At 47.5% G+C, this 17142-nt stretch overlaps 1 protein-coding gene across 1 annotated transcript in view; it reads left to right on the top strand.

The window, feature by feature from the left end:
- Nucleotides 1-8162: 8162 nt before the first annotated feature.
- Nucleotides 8163-17142, top strand: part of ABTB2 (ankyrin repeat and BTB domain containing 2) — a 164428-nt gene continuing 155448 nt past the window's right edge. The window contains exon 1 of the mRNA XM_069471264.1: nt 8163-9436. Coding sequence (XP_069327365.1) covers nt 8554-9436 — 883 coding nt within the window. The 5' untranslated portion in view covers nt 8163-8553. The remainder of the gene's footprint in view (nt 9437-17142) is intronic.

The raw sequence follows: 17142 nt of genomic DNA, 5'->3' as shown, positions 1-17142 counted from the left end.
CAAAAAGTCCCAAAACAACACGTGTTGGTGTGGATGTGGAGAGACAGGAACACTCATACACTGCTGGTGGGACTGCAAACTAGTGCAACCCCTGTGGAAAGCATTATGGAGGTATCTTAAACAGATTCAAGTAGACCTACCATTCGATCCAGCAATCCCATTATTGGGCATCTACCCAAAGGAACAAAGGTCATTCTATAACAAAGACACATGTACCCGAATGTTTATAGCAGCACAATTCACAATTGCAAAGATGTGGAAACAACCCAAATGCTCATCAAGTCATGAATGGATTAGTAAGCTGTGGTATATGTATACCATGGAGTATTACTCAGCTATAAGAAATAACGGAGATACGACATCTCTATGATTCTCCTGGAGAGAGTTGGAACCCATTATATTAAGTGAAGTATCCCAAGAATGGAAAAACAAGCATCACATGTACTCACCAGAAAATTGGTTTCCCTGATCATCACCTAAATTCACATCTGGGAACGATACCAATCGGATATCAGACTGAGGTGGGGGTGGGGGGAGGGGATGGGTGTATGCCTACATGATGAGTGCGTTGCGCACTGTCTGGGGAATGGACGTGCCTGGAGCTCTGACTTGGGGGGACAGGCGGTACATGGGCAACGTATGTAACCTGAACTTTTGTATCCCCCATAATAAGCTGAAATAAAAAAAAAAAAGGATTCACAGGCCTACAGGTTTGGCATTTTAAAACATGTTTTGGAGACACTTTGAGGTTTAAGAGACTAACGCCTTAATTCCCAAACGTTCCTGCTAAGAATCATCTGGGAATGCTCATTTAAAATATTTTTACTTGGATCACATTACAGGCTTACTGAATCCAGATCTCCAAGAAAGGGGCTTGGAACTTCAGATTTGTACTAAAAAGTGCCAGGTAAATATTAAAAGATGAAGGTTTGGTAAATATTGCAGAGTTGAATGTCATATTTAATTCCAGAGACTCTCTATACCAGGGTAGAAGAGCACAGTTGGTCATTAATTTTTTTTTTTTTTTTTGAGACAGAGTCTCACTCTGTTGCCCGGGCTAGAGTGAGTGCCATGGCGTCAGCCTAGCTCACAGCAACCTCAAATTCCTGGGCTCAAGCAATCCTCCTGTCTCAGCCTCCCGAGTAGCTGGGACTACAGGCATGCACCACCATGCCCGGCTAATTTTTTCTATATATATTTTTAGCTGTCCATATAATTTCTTTCTATTTTTAGTAGAGATGGGGTCTCGCTCTTGCTCAGGCTGGTCTCGAACTCCTGAGCTCAAAGGATCCGCCCACCTCGGCCTCCCAGAGAGCTAGGATTACAGGCGTGAGCCACCGCGCCCGGCCCAGTTGGTCATTTTTTAAAAGCAGATTATTGATAACTGGTATATGGGACATCTAGACATGGGGATTTGGCAACATTATCATCTCTGTCCTCCCTGGGTTTTCTGTCCTGTAATTCACCTGCGTAGTTTTAGGTTTCAGCCCATCCCCTAAAATTCTTGCCCTTAAACCCCAGACTCCCAACAGCTTCATTTCTGATACCAGCTAACAAATTTGTGATGCCAACTGCCTGATGGGCAGAACTCCCATGGGGAGACCCCTGTCTTCTTTGCTTTGCGAACCTTCCTACCTGTGCCGCACACACGCACACCTCCACCCTCCTTTTTCCCTGGGACTCATGTCCTAGTTTTAAAACTACCTTTGGACTCACATTGTGTCCAAGAGATAACCAAACGTCAGCTTTGTGCAGTGGTGAGATGGTGAACTAGACCTGCCCTACGATCTATCTGGATTTAGGCCAAAGGTCCTGCCCCATCACAAGTGCCTGAGCAGACACACAAAATTGATGGCCGTTGTCTTCTCTTCTTCAAGTTAAATTCAAAAGTCCCAATTACTTTGGAGAAGCCCTGTGGGACTAAAATTCTCTGCCCAGTTAAACCAGGGATAGAGGGGGTTAAAAGAAATACAAATAAAGCCTTAAATAACCACAGGGCGTCATGAAGAGGGAGAAACAGAATGCAAAACTTCCCAAACAAAACCACAAAATCCGTTTTTCATAGACCATCTTATGAGACCAACCATCCTGCAGAACATGCTTTGAGGAAGGATTTTTTTTCCTTCTCCATAACCATCCTGAGGGCTCTTTGTTTCAAATTATCTATGTTTCTCTTTAGCCCTGAGGTCCAGAACAAATACCTGTGTTAGGAATGGGCTAATGTGGGTTGCACGGAGTTGAAGGATACCTCACAGCTTCCGTATCATTGGTTCCTTTTTCAACAACTCAGTGTTCTGCTTGGTTGTTCGACCATAAAGCAGCTCTGCTAACCATAGCACGCCTGTTTGTCTACCACCTTGGTCAGCTCTCCTTGCATTCTGCAGCATTTCCTTCCTGATGGTCGTACCATTTCTCCCCCAGACGCACCAACCTGTGTGGGTCAAAGAACTGGATATGGCCTTTGGTCAGTGGTTTTCCACCAAGTTCCTGGGAGGCTGCCTGAAAAGTTGTGTGTTGGCTCTAGACCCCTCCACCCACACAGATCAAGCTCTGTGCTTTTACAGATTTCCTACAAGGGCCTGTGTAAGACTAGAAAAAGAAATTTCTCAGCTAAGCAATTTGAAAACTGTTCATTTAAATTACCATCCATGCTCAGGCATATAGTGTCAAGTGTCCCAAGAACAAGCAGAACAGTTGTATAATACCCCGACGTGGCACGATGTGGCAAGCAAACCTTTCGTAATCATCCTGTGGGTTCCCTGCTCAGTGACTCGCTAACGTTTGCAGCTGGAGCTATCCAAGCCCCGATTCTGAGACAAGCCTGGCACGTGTCAGGGAATAGTGACGGATTCCCAGACCACCGAGGAGTACCTCAGATTCAGGATTGGATTACACGACCTGTGACTCCTGACCTGGCTCAGAAAACCTGGTGCCCAAACTCCTGCCCTGGACCCCAGAGTCCCAACAACTGGGCCCCTGTCTGGACTCTCTGCATCATCCAGTTCCTGAAGGCTCAGTCCTTCCTGGCCCCCTCCCCTAGGGTTTTGGGAACTGCAGTCTCATACCCATCACCCTGGTAGGGGCCCGCTCTCTGAATGCTACTTACCATCTGTGCTTTTGCCAGTTGCCAGGGGTGGGCACTGCCAAGCCCCTAAAGGCCTGTTTGATTTTTGGATCCAAGCCATTCCTGGCTTGATCTGCTCTCATCTAAACAGCTTATTGTTTCTGCCAAAGCCAGGCTTACACTGCCTTTAAAATCCAAGTTGATAGGGAGACAGAGAGAGAGAGAGAGAGAGAGAGAACAATAGATAGATGAATCTCCTGCTCCCTTAGGCCTGAACTTCTCTCAAAATGTTCCCTGAACAGTCAGTGGACCCTGGACCTTGTATACACAGGAGCTAGTTCTCTATGTCCCCAGGACTTGTTCTGTCTTTAGCCACCCTTGGGGGACAAATCTGTCTCTTCCTTACATACTTTCTCACCAAATCAACACGGACTTTGATGACTTGGCAATGGAAGTTTGTCTTACTCCTTACACTTGGGGCTAAGCTAACATTCCATTTAAGACCTTGTATATGGCTTTTCCAAATGGTTTTTATTGCCCAAGGCCCTGAAATCTGTGTCCTTTCCTGACAAAGCTGCCACTGAATTCCGCCGACTCTTTGGAGAGGCCTAACAACAGCATCCATAGTCAGGGAGTTTTTCACTTCTTAGGACCACTGACCTCTTTGAGATTTTCATGAAGGCTACAGACCTAAGCTCTCCAAATTGGCAGTTCTAGCCACGTGTAGCAATTCAAGTTTAAAATTAAATTAATTAAAATTAAATAAAATTTAACATTCAGTTCCTTGGTCACACTAGCATGATTTCAAGTGGTCAACAGCCACATGTGATTGGTGGCTACTGTATTAGATAGTACAGATATGGAACATTTTCTTTATCACAGAAAGTTCTATCAGACGGTGCTGCATAGACCCTATCCCCAGAATAAAGCAAATCTGTACTTATATAAAAACTGTTGCAGGCAATTTCAGATGATTCCTTAGCCCACCTCCCCAAGGTATTAGGAACCCCTCTAACATATGGATGGGGAGCACATGGTCATTCTGGGGTACGTGGAGGAGGGAAGTAGAAGGCAAATCGCACTTCAGATATCAGTAATCCTTTTCCCTTAAGGAAATTCTTAAGTACATGTGGGTTCCTTGAAGGTTTGAGAAGAAACCTGGCCTTTCATTAAATTGTCCCATTCATCATCATGTTAGTTTCATTCATTCACTTATCCAATATTTACTGAGCTCCTACCTTATTCTCAGACTGACCTAGCCAAGGGAATACAAGAGTGAACAAAATAAAGAAGATCCCTGCCCTCAGGGAGCTTATATTCTTGTAGGGGAGAAAGACATTAAACAAACAAGCAGGTAATGCTCCCTGCTCTAGAACCTTCATTTTATTCAATGCATTTCAGATCTATTTCTGTAAGCCTGAACATGTCATTCCTCTGCTTAAAGCTCTCCCTTCCTAGGCCGGGCGCGGTGGCTCACGCCTGTAATCCTAGCACTCTGGGAGGCCGAGGTGGGCGGATCGTTTGAGCTCAGGAGTTCGAGACCAGCCTGAGCAAGAGCGAGACCCCATCTCTACTAAAAATAGAAAGAAATTATATGGACAGCTAAAAATATATATAGAAAAAATTAGCCGGGCATGGTGGCGCATGCCTGTAGTCCCAGCTACTCGGGAGGCTGAGACAGGAGGATCGCTTGAGCCCAGGAGTTTGAGGTTGCTGTGAGCTAGGCTGACGCCACGGCACTCACTCTAGCCTGGGCAACAGAGTGAGACTCTGTCTCAAAAAAAAAAAAAAAAAAAAAAAAAAAAAAAAAAAAAAAAAAAAAAAAAGCTCTCCCTTCCTGACTAGTAGAGTTAATTAAAATCACCTATGGGAGTTTAAAAATATATATAGACATAGATACAGATATAGATATAGATATAGATATGCCAAATGCACCACAGGTGATCCACAAGCTAAATCAAACTGGGCCATTCTCCAAAGTCAAGGCCATAATCTACATTTCTCCTAAGAGAGTTCTGTCTGTACTTAAATAGCTAGGATTATAAAACCCTCACTTTCAAGATAAATTTCAGGGCATTTTGTCCTCTAATCTCCAGATTGTCTTTGATTTCATAAGAAATTGTATAACCAAACTGCAGACCTCACCGCAGGTAAAGTTTCCAAAGTTTATTTCAAGCTCCCTCCCTTCTGTGATTTTTGCATGGGCAATCCCAGATCTGCTTTTTAATTGCTTACTCCACTGTGAATTTCCCCAATGTTTGCTGTGTTTTTTCATGTTCTTTTCAACTTGTCCAGCCACATGACAAATGTTTTTCTTCAAAGATTACGTTTGGGCAAGACCTGAGTTGGGATATTTTCTCTTCTCCTAATGTAATTTTCATTCTTAAAATCAAACACATTACCACCAGATTGGCTTAATGAAACGCACACATTATGTATAAGAAGACATATCCTTTCTTTCCTTGATCCAAAGTTTTGTATTTCATCACACTTGCCAACTTCCCAAAAGATTAACTGGAGTCCATCAGTTGGTTCATTTCTTAGATGGCTGGATGTATGTTTTGTTCTATCTCTGTCTCTCTTCCTCCTTTCTTTCTCTCACATCACACAAAACATAAAACACAGACACTCTGGGTTTACTTGGTACTTCTAGTCCTCAAGTTGACTGGAGTCCTCAAGTTAACTAGAAGACCTTGGGGAAAATTTGAAAGACAAGAGATCTACAGTCTTTCATAACTTTGAAATCCCTTTACCAGATTTTCCCATAAGGATTTTTCTCCCTTTTTCCCCAGAGGAAATCAAGTCCTGAGAGTTACAAAACATTTATTTCAGTATGTGCCTCTAAAAGATAAGAACATTTAATAAACATAACCACACTATCATTACCACATCAAAGAAGTAACAATGATTTTGTAAGAGCAAATATTGAGGCAGTGCTCCTATTTCCAATGGTTTTATAATGTCAAATATTTGCTGACTTTTTTTAAAAAAAGAACTAAAACACAAATAAATTCCACACCTTGGAATTGGTTAATGTCTTTTAAGTTTCTTTTAATGTATAGACTTCCTCTTTCTTTCCTTGCAACTTATTTATTAAAGAAACTCAGTTGTTTGTTCAGTAGCATTTCCACATGGGTGAATTTTGCTGAATATATCCTCGTGGTGCAGTTTGACATTCACGGGGCTCTGAGATTTGCCTCAGGGCATGTTTGATTATCTTTACACTTTAAGTCATCAAGTAATTTGAATATATTAATACAAATTCCATATGCTCTTTTCCCCAAAGAAATACTCCAGATAATTCCCCATATAGCCTCTCCATGTAGTAATTTCCCCGTTGTAAATTTTCTGTTGATTAATTTTCTTTACTTTTGAAGAGTGCGTACAACCAAGAAATAAGAAAGAAAAAATTTTTTTACTTCCTCTAGATAGCCAATAGAGGGCGACATTTCCTTTAATATTATTATATTCCCCAAATAAGTGTTCAGTTATGTCAAATTTGTTTTCGTATTTTTGACAAGTTGAACCTCATTACCTACTTTGACTTCCAGTCTCATGTCTGTAAGATGTGATGTGTTCTCTGTTGATTTGATCTCTGCTTATTAGTGTTTTCACATTGCATTCTTGACTCCGTTCCCAATTCTAACCATCAGGCGGCGATATTGCATAAATAAAGACCCGTGGAAAGAAAAAAAAAAAAAATAGCTAAACAGCCAAATAAAAAGCAGGTTTCACGTGGGAAAGGGTCATTAATTTAAGAAGGAAAGAGACAAACCAGACATTTCTAGTTTGTATCCAATTCACGACCCAAGGTCAGAACTGTGTAAAATACAACACAAAGGAGCCATTCAGGAGTGGGGAGCTGACGGCGGGGGCATGTGCACAATCCCCTCCTTGAGTTTGCGGTTTCCCTGGCGGGGCGCGTGGACATTCGCGCACGTGCGTGTCACGGCTACGGGGCCGCAGCGGCGCGTGCGCGGCCCGGGCGTGGATCTGCTGAAGCAGCAGCGCTCGGGCAGACGGCTTCCGGACGCACGGCCTGGACAGGTTCCGTCGGCGCTTCCCAGAGGTCAGCCAGACATCCTCCCCTGGGGGAAACTGAGTCCTGAGGGCCATGGGGCTTGCGCACCGGCACACCATGGGAGGCTGAACACCTGCGTTCAGCGAGGTGTTCCCAGCGCAGCCAGTGCTGGGATCTCTCTCTGTCTCTCTCACCTTTCTCTTCCTATAATCACAGCCCCACCCCCTACCCCCACCTCCACCCACCTGAGACAAACAGGATCCACCTGACAGCAATTGGTATTATTAAACGGAGGTAACAGGGAAAGTCACGGATCCTTTGGAGAGTCTGACAAAAGTTACGACCCTCTCCCCAAAGTAACACTCGGAAAACTGCGAGTGACACTACCAACGGGGTGGAGGGAGGCCTCCCGGAGCTCGGCCACTTAGCAGATCCCAGGTGAAGAAGAAACTCTGTCCTCACTGGAGGTCCAGATAGCACCGTAAAGAAAACCAGAAGGATTTGGGAAGAGAAGCAAGGGACGCCCTCTTCCCTCCAAACACAACTGGCGTTTCATCTCATAACACGGAAGAGGCTCGGCAGAAAGTGGAGGAGAGAGGTGGCGTGCCTGGCCAGGCCCCGCTCCCCCACCCCACCCCCACCCTGCCCCCCGCCACTCCCACCCCGCTGGACGCTTGGCAGCAGAAGGATTGAAAGGGAGCCGCGAAAGCCCAAAGCCTGGATGGCGGGAAGGGGACAGCACACAGTGGCTTTTCCTTGACGTTTTTGTTTAAACCTTCCTCTCCGGAGCCTAAGGCTCCGACCGCTCCTTTCCCGGGCTGTGCTCCCGGCTCCCCGCCCGCCCGCTCTCCCCCTTCCACCTCCCCCATCCCGGCCGCATCTCCAGACCCTGGGCCTCCAGCCCCGCCTTCGCCGCCGCGGGGTTTCACCGGCGGCGGAGTGAAATCTGCATAGTGACCGCCCCCTCGGAGATCATTGGTGCAGCGCCTGCCCGTCGCGGCCGGTGATTGGTGAGCCGCCCGGGGTTATTTGCATGCCGGCCGCAGATGGGTACCCAGCTGTGCCGCCGGCCGGCGCAGCGCAGAAGTTTGCCGAGCGCTTCCCAGCCCGGCTGGTCCCGGACTCGCGCTGTGCCCCACGCCGCCTCCTGCCGCCGCCGCCGCCCTGTTCTCTCGGGATTCTTTCTCCGTGGAGGACCGACGCTCTGCTGCGGGACGTAGAGGTGGACCCGGGGGAAGTGCGGAGGAGGAGCGGCGGTGGGCGTTCCGGTGACAGCTTCGCGTCGGGACGCGGGGCGCCTGGGGCTTCCCGCGGCTGCCGGGCGGGCGATGCGGCCGCCGAGCCCCGCGGCGCAGAGAGGAAGGAGGGCGTCCCGGAGAGCCTAGAGCTTGCTTCTGCCCGCCTGGGGAAGGGGGCATGGAGTTGTGATCGCCCCTCATTCAACGAGGCCGCCCCCGGCAGGCTCCCCATGGCCGGGACGTACAGCTCAACTCTGAAGACGCTGGAGGACTTGACCTTGGACTCCGGGTATGGGGCCGGGGACTCGTGCCGCTCGCTCAGCCTCTCGTCCTCCAAGTCCAACTCGCAGGCGCTCAACTCTTCGGCGCAGCAGCACCGCGGGGCGGCCTGGTGGTGCTACTCCGGCTCCATGAACAGCCGCCACAACAGCTGGGACACGGTGAACACGGTGCTGCCCGAGGATCCCGAAGTGGCCGACCTCTTCTCGCGCTGCCCGCGGCTCCCTGAGCTGGAGGAGTTCCCCTGGACCGAGGGAGACGTGGCCAGGGTGCTCCGCAAAGGCGCTGGCGGCCGGCGGCTGCCCCAGTTCTCCGCCGAGGCGGTGAGGCGCCTGGCCGGGCTGCTGCGCAGGGCGCTCATCCGCGTGGCCCGCGAGGCGCAGCGCCTGAGCGTGCTGCACGCCAAGTGCACCCGCTTCGAGGTGCAGAGCGCCGTGCGCCTGGTGCACAGCTGGGCGCTGGCCGAGAGCTGCGCGCTGGCTGCCGTCAAGGCGCTGTCCCTGTACAGCATGAGCGCCGGCGACGGGCTGCGCCGGGGCAAGTCGGCGCGCTGCGGCCTCACCTTCTCGGTGGGCCGCTTCTTCCGCTGGATGGTGGACACCCGCATCTCCGTGCGCATCCACGAGTATGCGGCCATCTCGCTCACCGCCTGCATGGAGAACCTGGTGGAGGAGATCCGGGCCAGAGTGCTGGCCAGCCAGAGCCCTGACGGCGGAGGTGCCGGGGGCGGGGAGGTGTCTGCCGAGGCCCTGGAGATGGTCATCAACAATGACGCCGAGCTCTGGGGTGTCCTGCAGCCCTATGAGCATCTCATCTGCGGCAAAAACGCCAATGGTAAGCGCGCGGGACCCCGGCCGACCCAGGGAGTGAATTTCCTAGACAAGGCTGGTGGGTGTGCCAGTACTTTGGGAGAAAGCGTTTGTTCTGAGGCTGGAGTTCATTAAACGGCTTTTGCCAGAGATTGTGCTGAGGGTGACTGGCTTTTGGAGGGTGAAGTCGTGGTTGATGTTCTCCATCCTATTCTGCGTGGCATTGTGACCATCTGGGGGCCGTTCACTGATTGGGTGAGACTGAGCCTCTTGACCGAGCCATTCCTGAACCTCTCTTGAAGTACAACTTACTGCTTTTCTGCTCTTTGCCTTACTTGACTGGATCTCTAGTTGCTCTCTTTCTCCAGCAGCTGGGCAGATTGGCTGAGGTTCTGGCCCCTGGTTTTCTCAGCCAGAGGGTCTGAACTCCAGGACTTGAACCTTGGATAAGAAATGGGCGGAGAGGAGCGGGAAGCCCAAGACCTTGTGCTGCGCCTAGGCGTTTGCTGGGTTGAAGGATGTGCTCTCTTGGGAGAGAGAGGTGTACTGGTGGGTTCTTAACCGTGTGTGCCCAGGGGTGGCAGAACCTGGTGACTCCTGAATCCTCTTCCCAGAAAAAGAACCACATGTTGGCTCCCAGGGCCTTTTTTCCAAGCTATCGGTAACCAAGTGAGCCATTGGTTAAAACTCTGTGTTGCATTTAAATGCACAACCTTATGGGCTTTCTCAAAAGGAATGATGACCCACCCAGTAAACCACATTTTCAGGAAGGGGTATGGAGGGACGGTGCCGAGCCTGGGGAAAGGAACCACTGAATGTTTTTGTCTCTGAAGAATGGCATGGCTTTAGTGCAAAGGGTGGAAGTGCAGCACTTGACTTTCTCCTTGGTGATGTTATGGTGTGACGTGCGTTCAACAGCAAATTGCCTATCATGCTTCAGTTTCAGCAATCAGCACCATAAATTATTTAGAATGGTACTATGGTTAGACATCCTTATAATCTGACTGGAAGGCCATTTGGGGGGCAGCTTTCAGTGGGAAGCAAGCAGGCAGTGGAAGAGGCCAGGTGGGTACTGGAAAGAGATAAAGGAAGCCAAATTCCAGCATGGTTTAACATCATAATAGCTGAAATTTAAAATAACAATGTGTCAGTCACTGCTCTTAGCATTTTATGTATTAACTCAAATAATCTTAGCAACCTTATTAGGCAGGTACTTACTGTGTGGTATCATCTCCATTTTAATGATAGGGATAGGGAAACCACCATACCCAGCAGTTAAATAATCTGCCCAAGATTACTCAGATATTAAGTGACAGAACTGGAATTTGAATCCGGGCCGGCTCCAGAGTTTAAGTTTTTAGCCACTGGAGGAGAGGTGACAGTCTTTCTTTTTATGAGTCCAATTCCCAAGGAGAGCAGTTGACATGTGAAGCCCCATTTTGAAAGATTCTCAGCATGACTTATTTGACATTCTTTGGTTTTGTTTTTAAATTCTGGCACTGCCAAAGCAGATACCTGGAATGGAAGAGCATTTGCCTTTTAATTTTCCTCCTCTTAGGTCAGAGTTGAGGTCAGTCCAGAGTCTCAGTTGATGATGTCACTGCTGCTAATTGTGCTTCACCCTCCAGGTTTATGGCACCAACACCGGGAACACCACCTCCAGGCCAGGAAGTGGAGGGCAGGGGGATTTCCACCTGTCGTCACAGCTGAGGGGAAGAATTCTGTACTTTTGACTGAGGGGAACCCAGACTGAACTCAAAGAAGTAAAGCCTCCTAAGAGAAAAAACTAAAGCCCTAACCCTGTAAACCAAACAAGAATGAAGGTGGAATAGTAGGTGCAAAACAAAACAAAAACATGGCTGTCATGCAGAATGGGTGCCCAGCACATTGAGAAACTCCTCCCCAGTTTTTCTAATTGCAAAATGAGGCCAAGAAGAACAGCTGCCTGTCCGGGATACCCTGAAAATTGCTAGAAAACAGGTGTCTTCCTCTAAAGGGCTTCCACCCAAAGAACCATTTCGTATCTAGGGTCAGCATTCCTGGGGATTTCCTTTACAAGATGGGTTTTTGACCCCATGATTTGACCTCTTCCTTATCCCCACACTAAACAGTCCTCCTTAAGCCATGGTAGTCAAGATTCAAAACTCGCTGTGTGACAGACAACAAAGCTCTCTGGATGCTCAGAGCCGAAGTATCTCCCTCTGTACATTCCCTGGTCTCCAGGGAACTCTCTTGCCGGCAAGGTAACCATTCGCTTCCACTTAGTAACGTGGATGTTCATTTTTTATACATGAAAACCAGGGGGTGGCCACATTAAACAATAACTAGGCTGATTTATTAAGTCTCTTTAGACAAAGTGAAATGAATGTTTAGTAGAGGAGTAATGAATTACTTATGCCTGAAAGCTGGCTTCAGAAGGAAGCATAAACTGCTTAGGGAAAAAAATGGAGAGATCCAAACCTTTATATTGAAATTACCCCAAGGCCAGCAAGGTTACAGTTTACACAGCTGAAAACCAACTGGGGGAATGGCTACACATGGAGGCAGAGTGCTGTTAGTATTCTTGTCCTGCTGGTCTCCCCTTTAAATTATATATTTATTGTTGTTAAGCCTGCTAATTATACAGCATGGCACATGCATTTGACTTAGCTATATAGGGCTTTTAAAGTTTTAGTGTCTTCCAACCAGGAATTTAAGGGCCCTGATCCATCTATTCCTGTCCATTACTCAGAATGCTGGACAAATATGGTTTTGCTCAGCCTAAGACAGATAATAAAAGTTCTGTAGCATTTATAAAACATCATGCCAGCTTCACAGAGTAGCAGGAGTTATATATTGTTGCTCATTTGGTATTGATGTCACAGTCCCAGGGCAATGCCATTAAATGATGATATCTTCATGACTTCCTCCTTATGGGAGGTAGAAAAACCACTTCAGTAGAGTAGTATTTATAAACAAGAAGCTTGCAGAAAATAGAAACTGATCCCATCCACTCCCCTCCTCCCTCTCCTTCCTTGATTTCCCATATGCTAGTTTGATGCTGAGCACCACTTGTGAGTTTCTCCTTGGCCATTTTTCTTACTAAGCTTTCATGAGCATCGATGGCATTTCAGAAAATATTCTTCGATTTCTATATTCTTAGTTAAATGGTAGGATATTGGTGAGAATATCCTTACTCCAAAGCAGTATCCAGGATGTACACATGTGTTGCCCTGTTATAGTGGTGAAGAACACAGGCTTTGGAGTCACTGCGAGGGTTTGAAGCCCACCTCTGCTGTTTATATGAGTGGCCTGGCACAAATTTCTTAACCCTTCTAAGCTTCAGTTTTGTCCTCTGTAAAATGGGGAAACAAAAGCACCTAGCTCCTAAGGTTGGTACGAGGATTAAGTGAGAGCATAGATTTAGAGATCTTAGCACATAGTAAATCCTCAGCAAATAACATCAGTTCATTCAACAAATACTGTTTGAGCACTGACCCTGTGCCCATCACTGGTAAAAGTGCTGTGGATTAAAACAGGGGGGAAAGTCCTCCTCTCCTGAAGTTTATAAACCAGTAGAGGAGACAAGAAAAAGTAAACAAATAAGGATTTACTGTTAGTAGTAAGTATTGTTTACCAAAAAAGGGGGCAGAGTAAAGGGGTAGTGTGACTGGGGCTAATTTAAATGATAGTCAAGGAGAGCTTCTCTCTGGAGTTTCATTAGTAATAGCCAGTAATATCAATACTGCTATCTAAGGACCTTAAGGCCAAAAATAGTGACTGTGGACTTTTCTGAATTATTCTGTTATTTCCCAGCCGAGGCAAGTCTCAACATCTCATTCACAGCTGCGAAAGAAGAGGGCTGCATCTACATCAGGGATGAAACCTCTTTTCCTGGTTGTAGGATTCAGTTAGCGAGGGGATTGTAGGGTGTCTTTCCACTGAGAATCAACAAAAGGAGCAAGGATTAATTGAGCTCACTAGGTGCTGTTTAATCAGTTTCCACACCTGGGTAGTCTGAGGGAGGCGGGCAGCTTCCCTTCTCTTTGACCATTTTACTGAAGCCAAGAGAGCTGGTAAAACTGAAACAAAGCAATCTTTGGAAATGAAAACTTATTTTTTTTTCTTGCATTCCTGAGAAATGCAACCTCAGCCTTAAGTAGTTAGAGGAACAAGGTGGAGTTGTTCCGCTTCCTCCTTCAGAAAGCTTTTACCTGACTCCCCTAACCCCGACTGGAAGAGCCGCCTCTCCTTGATAGTTTCCACAGCACCCAGGGCATGTTCTTGAATCATTTCTTGCTTGTGTCTGTCTCCCATCAAAGTGTGGGCTCACAGGCATGGTTGTCTCCCCATGCCTCGCACAGTGTCTAACACATAATAGGTGCTCCCATAAATGTTGGGCAAATGATAGATCCCACTATACATGTTTAATTCCAAAATTTGCATTTGAATTGCTTTGATACCTTGGAAGAAAACTCCTATGTCTACTGAGGCAGAGAATTTCAAGTTCTTGATGAATAGAGGCAGCATTGTGCAGGGGGTACCCACACCATGAGGACATTATTCAACCTTTTGATACCCTAATTGCTAGCAGAGTTTCCAAGGCCAGCTGTGATGAATAAGATGTGAGTTGGGTGGGTTTTCAGGTTAGGAGGATGCCTTCAGTGGAGGAAATCTAATCCTCTAGGCAGCAGATAAATTAACAGGAGGATTGAGTTGAAAGTTTGCTTATGAATAGCAATACCAATCTTCCCCTTGCCAGCAGAACTGCCCCAGAGGACAATTTTTATGTTGATGACTTATTGCTCAAAAGAAGTTGCAGCTGTGTCCCACCCCACCTGCCCCCGGTCTGAGACCTGAACCTAGGTAATCAACTGCTGAGATCACCTGGGATGCATAACACCTAAAGTTCTGAAACAAGCCACAGACACTTTGCTGCAAATCCTCAGGTCTCTCCTTATTCCTCCTCACTGTCAGTATTTCCCCTTTGGCCTCTATTCCCACACTTCTGCAGCTATAGTAATAGGTCTGACTTTTCCTGCAGCACCTTAATTAAGACTTTTCTCATCTGTGATCTTGCTGGGCCCCCATAAAAATCCTGAGAATGGGATGTCTTTTCACAGAAAGGTCTCCGGGAACCCAGAATTCACAGCTTGGTAATGGACGGGCCAGGACTAAGTCCCATTTTGCCCTAGCCCCAAGCCTGTGCTTTTCCTATAAAGAATCACAGAATCTAAGGCAGCAAATATAGGTTAGTATTTGGCCCCCTTTAGATGGCAGCTAGGGTCAAACTCATAGCAACAGCAATACTTATTAGAGATCTTATTTGTTAATGGCCTGCTGTATCCAGGCACTTTAAATCCGTTAGGCCAGTGAATCTTCACAACCACAGCGAAAGACCAGGCATTTGCCGCCTGGGTGTGTATGTATCTCTGAAGGAGGCTGCTACTCTGTTTAAATGCTTCTTGCTGGCTCTCCTCCTGGCCCTGGGAGTGTGCCCTGGAGGTGCCATTGATTTTAAGGAGCCATTATCGCTGCTCTTGAGTGGGCAGGGAGCTCTGCTGCCCAGGGAGGGCCTTACAAGTGTCAGCTGCTGGTGATCAATAAGCTCAGCTGAATAGAAAAGCTACAGAATCCACTTCCAAAGGAGGGTGAGTCAGCTCAGGGAAGGTGGACAGACGAAGGATGGACAGCACCAAAAGGGATCCTGAGTCTAGACCACTGGTCTTGGGGATCTGAGCTTGTGGGCCCTGGAGTTGGCAGAAAAGCCTTGATGAAGGGGGCTTTGGTTTCCTCTGAGCCCACCGTGGTGTCCAGCTGCTGAGTAAATCTCTGTTTGGAGCACAGGGAAAGAATGAATCAGTGGCTTAGCAAAGCACTGAAGTGCCCTGGCTTTGGAGTCTGAGTAGGTCCCAAATTGCTTTTTCCTCTTACTGTCCCATACCCTTGAGCAAGTCACTCCAGGTCGCTATTTCCTCTACTGTGAGATGAGGGGCCAGTGCTTGAACACAGGGCAGCTGTGCCTGGTGCATACTAAGTGCTTCGGGGATGGTAGGGATGCTCCCGGGCTTGGTGGTAAGAGCGCAGCACAGGGTGGGGCTGCCTGGGTGTGATTCCTGGTAACCTCACTTGTGAGCTCTGTGACCCTGGGCAAGTTGTTTCACTTCTCTGCCTTAGTTTCTTCCTCTGTTACTGGGTTTCTCAACCTTAGCAGTATTGACATTTTGGACTGGATAGTTTTTTGGTCATGGGGCTGTCCTGTGCATTGTAGGATGCTTCATAGCACACACACCAGTCGTGACAATCAAAAATGTCCCCGGGCTTTTCCAGCTGTCCCCTGGGGAGCAAATTCACCCGAGGGTGAGAAATACCACTCTACAAGACAGGACAGAAAATAGTAGTACCCAACTCATTGGTTGGTTGGGAGAATTTTTAATAAGAGCCTCTATAAGGGATTTTGCATTATGCCTGGCATGTAAAATATTCTCATCATCATTAATTTTTACAAACTTGTGTTGAATACATTGATCGTGTTCACTTTGCCAAAGTGGGAGTCTCTAGTGCAGGGGAGGATCATGACCCAAGATCTAAGTCAGACAAGTATTACTCACAAGGCCTTCCTTGGTGACTAACAAGTTTGTTTGTGGAGGTAGGAGGAAGTTATAGAATCTGGCAGAAGCACCCTTGCGCCCTGCTCAGTTATGCTCGGTTGCCCCCAAGACAGAGTGGTTTGGTAGTGGACGATGAGATCAGGCCTCTCCCTCTGAGCTCATGTGTGCCCCTGCCAGGATGACAGCGACCAAAGCTCCAGGCCGCCAGGGAGCACTTCTGCTGTGGATATCGCACTCTGCTTGTTTTAGCCACCATGTCCTGAGCCACAGAAATGGCAGGTGTTTTGTGTTTTGCTGGCCTGTCATGTAAACACACTTTGTGGTCTTCTTGCTTGTTTTAAAAAAGGCCTAAATGGTTTTGCAGCTTTGGCTGTGTGTCTGGAGCTGCATGTTGTATTGGGAGGAGACGCTTAAGGAACACAGCCCAAGTAAGCCTGAGAAATGCCACGCTGGCGTCATTAATCAAATACTTACCGAGCGCCAGCTACATCCAAGGCAATCGGGACAGATTGGGGGAGGACGAGAATTGATCTTGCTTGTCATGGAGTTTAGAATCCAGTAGGGAAAGCGCATACATGGATCGTTAGAAAGGAGTTTGTAATCTGCCTCCAGCAATGAGGAGGACAACACTGATGGTCTCCACTTGCTACATGCTGGTGCCAAGTCATGGGTGCTTTTCAGGAGCTGTTTCGTTTAATCCTTCCAGCCCCTCTGTAAGGTAGATACATATGATTTCCATCCCATAGATGGGGACCTTGAAGCTTTTGCTGATTAGAGAGCTCAAAGGGAAGAGGGGCTGCTGTGTGGAGGAGGTGGCACGTGTGCCAGTGATTCGGGCAGGCAAAGCTGCGACCGCGACGAGGGAGGTAGTGCAGAGCACACAGAGCCTTCCAGACAGCGGGAACAGTGTGAGCAAAGGCCTGGAAGCCGAAGCGTGTGTGTTGGAGAATAACAAGTGACCCCGTTTGGCTGGAAGGTTCAGATACATGACAAGGAGGAGCAGGGGAGATAACGCAGTGCAAAGGGAAGCTTTCCCACATCTTTTATGCAGATGTTGAGGAGCCTGCCAGAGTGCAGGACGAGAGTGTTCCAAAACTCATTTTTATAATTCAGAAATCAAGTGTGTCTGCTCCCCAGCTCA

The sequence above is a fragment of the Eulemur rufifrons genome, chromosome 6, assembly GCF_041146395.1.
Source record: "Eulemur rufifrons isolate Redbay chromosome 6, OSU_ERuf_1, whole genome shotgun sequence".
In the NCBI taxonomy this organism is placed as follows: domain Eukaryota; kingdom Metazoa; phylum Chordata; class Mammalia; order Primates; family Lemuridae; genus Eulemur; species Eulemur rufifrons.
Note: the sequence above shows the minus strand (reverse complement) of the source record. Positions and strands in the feature narration are given on the sequence as shown.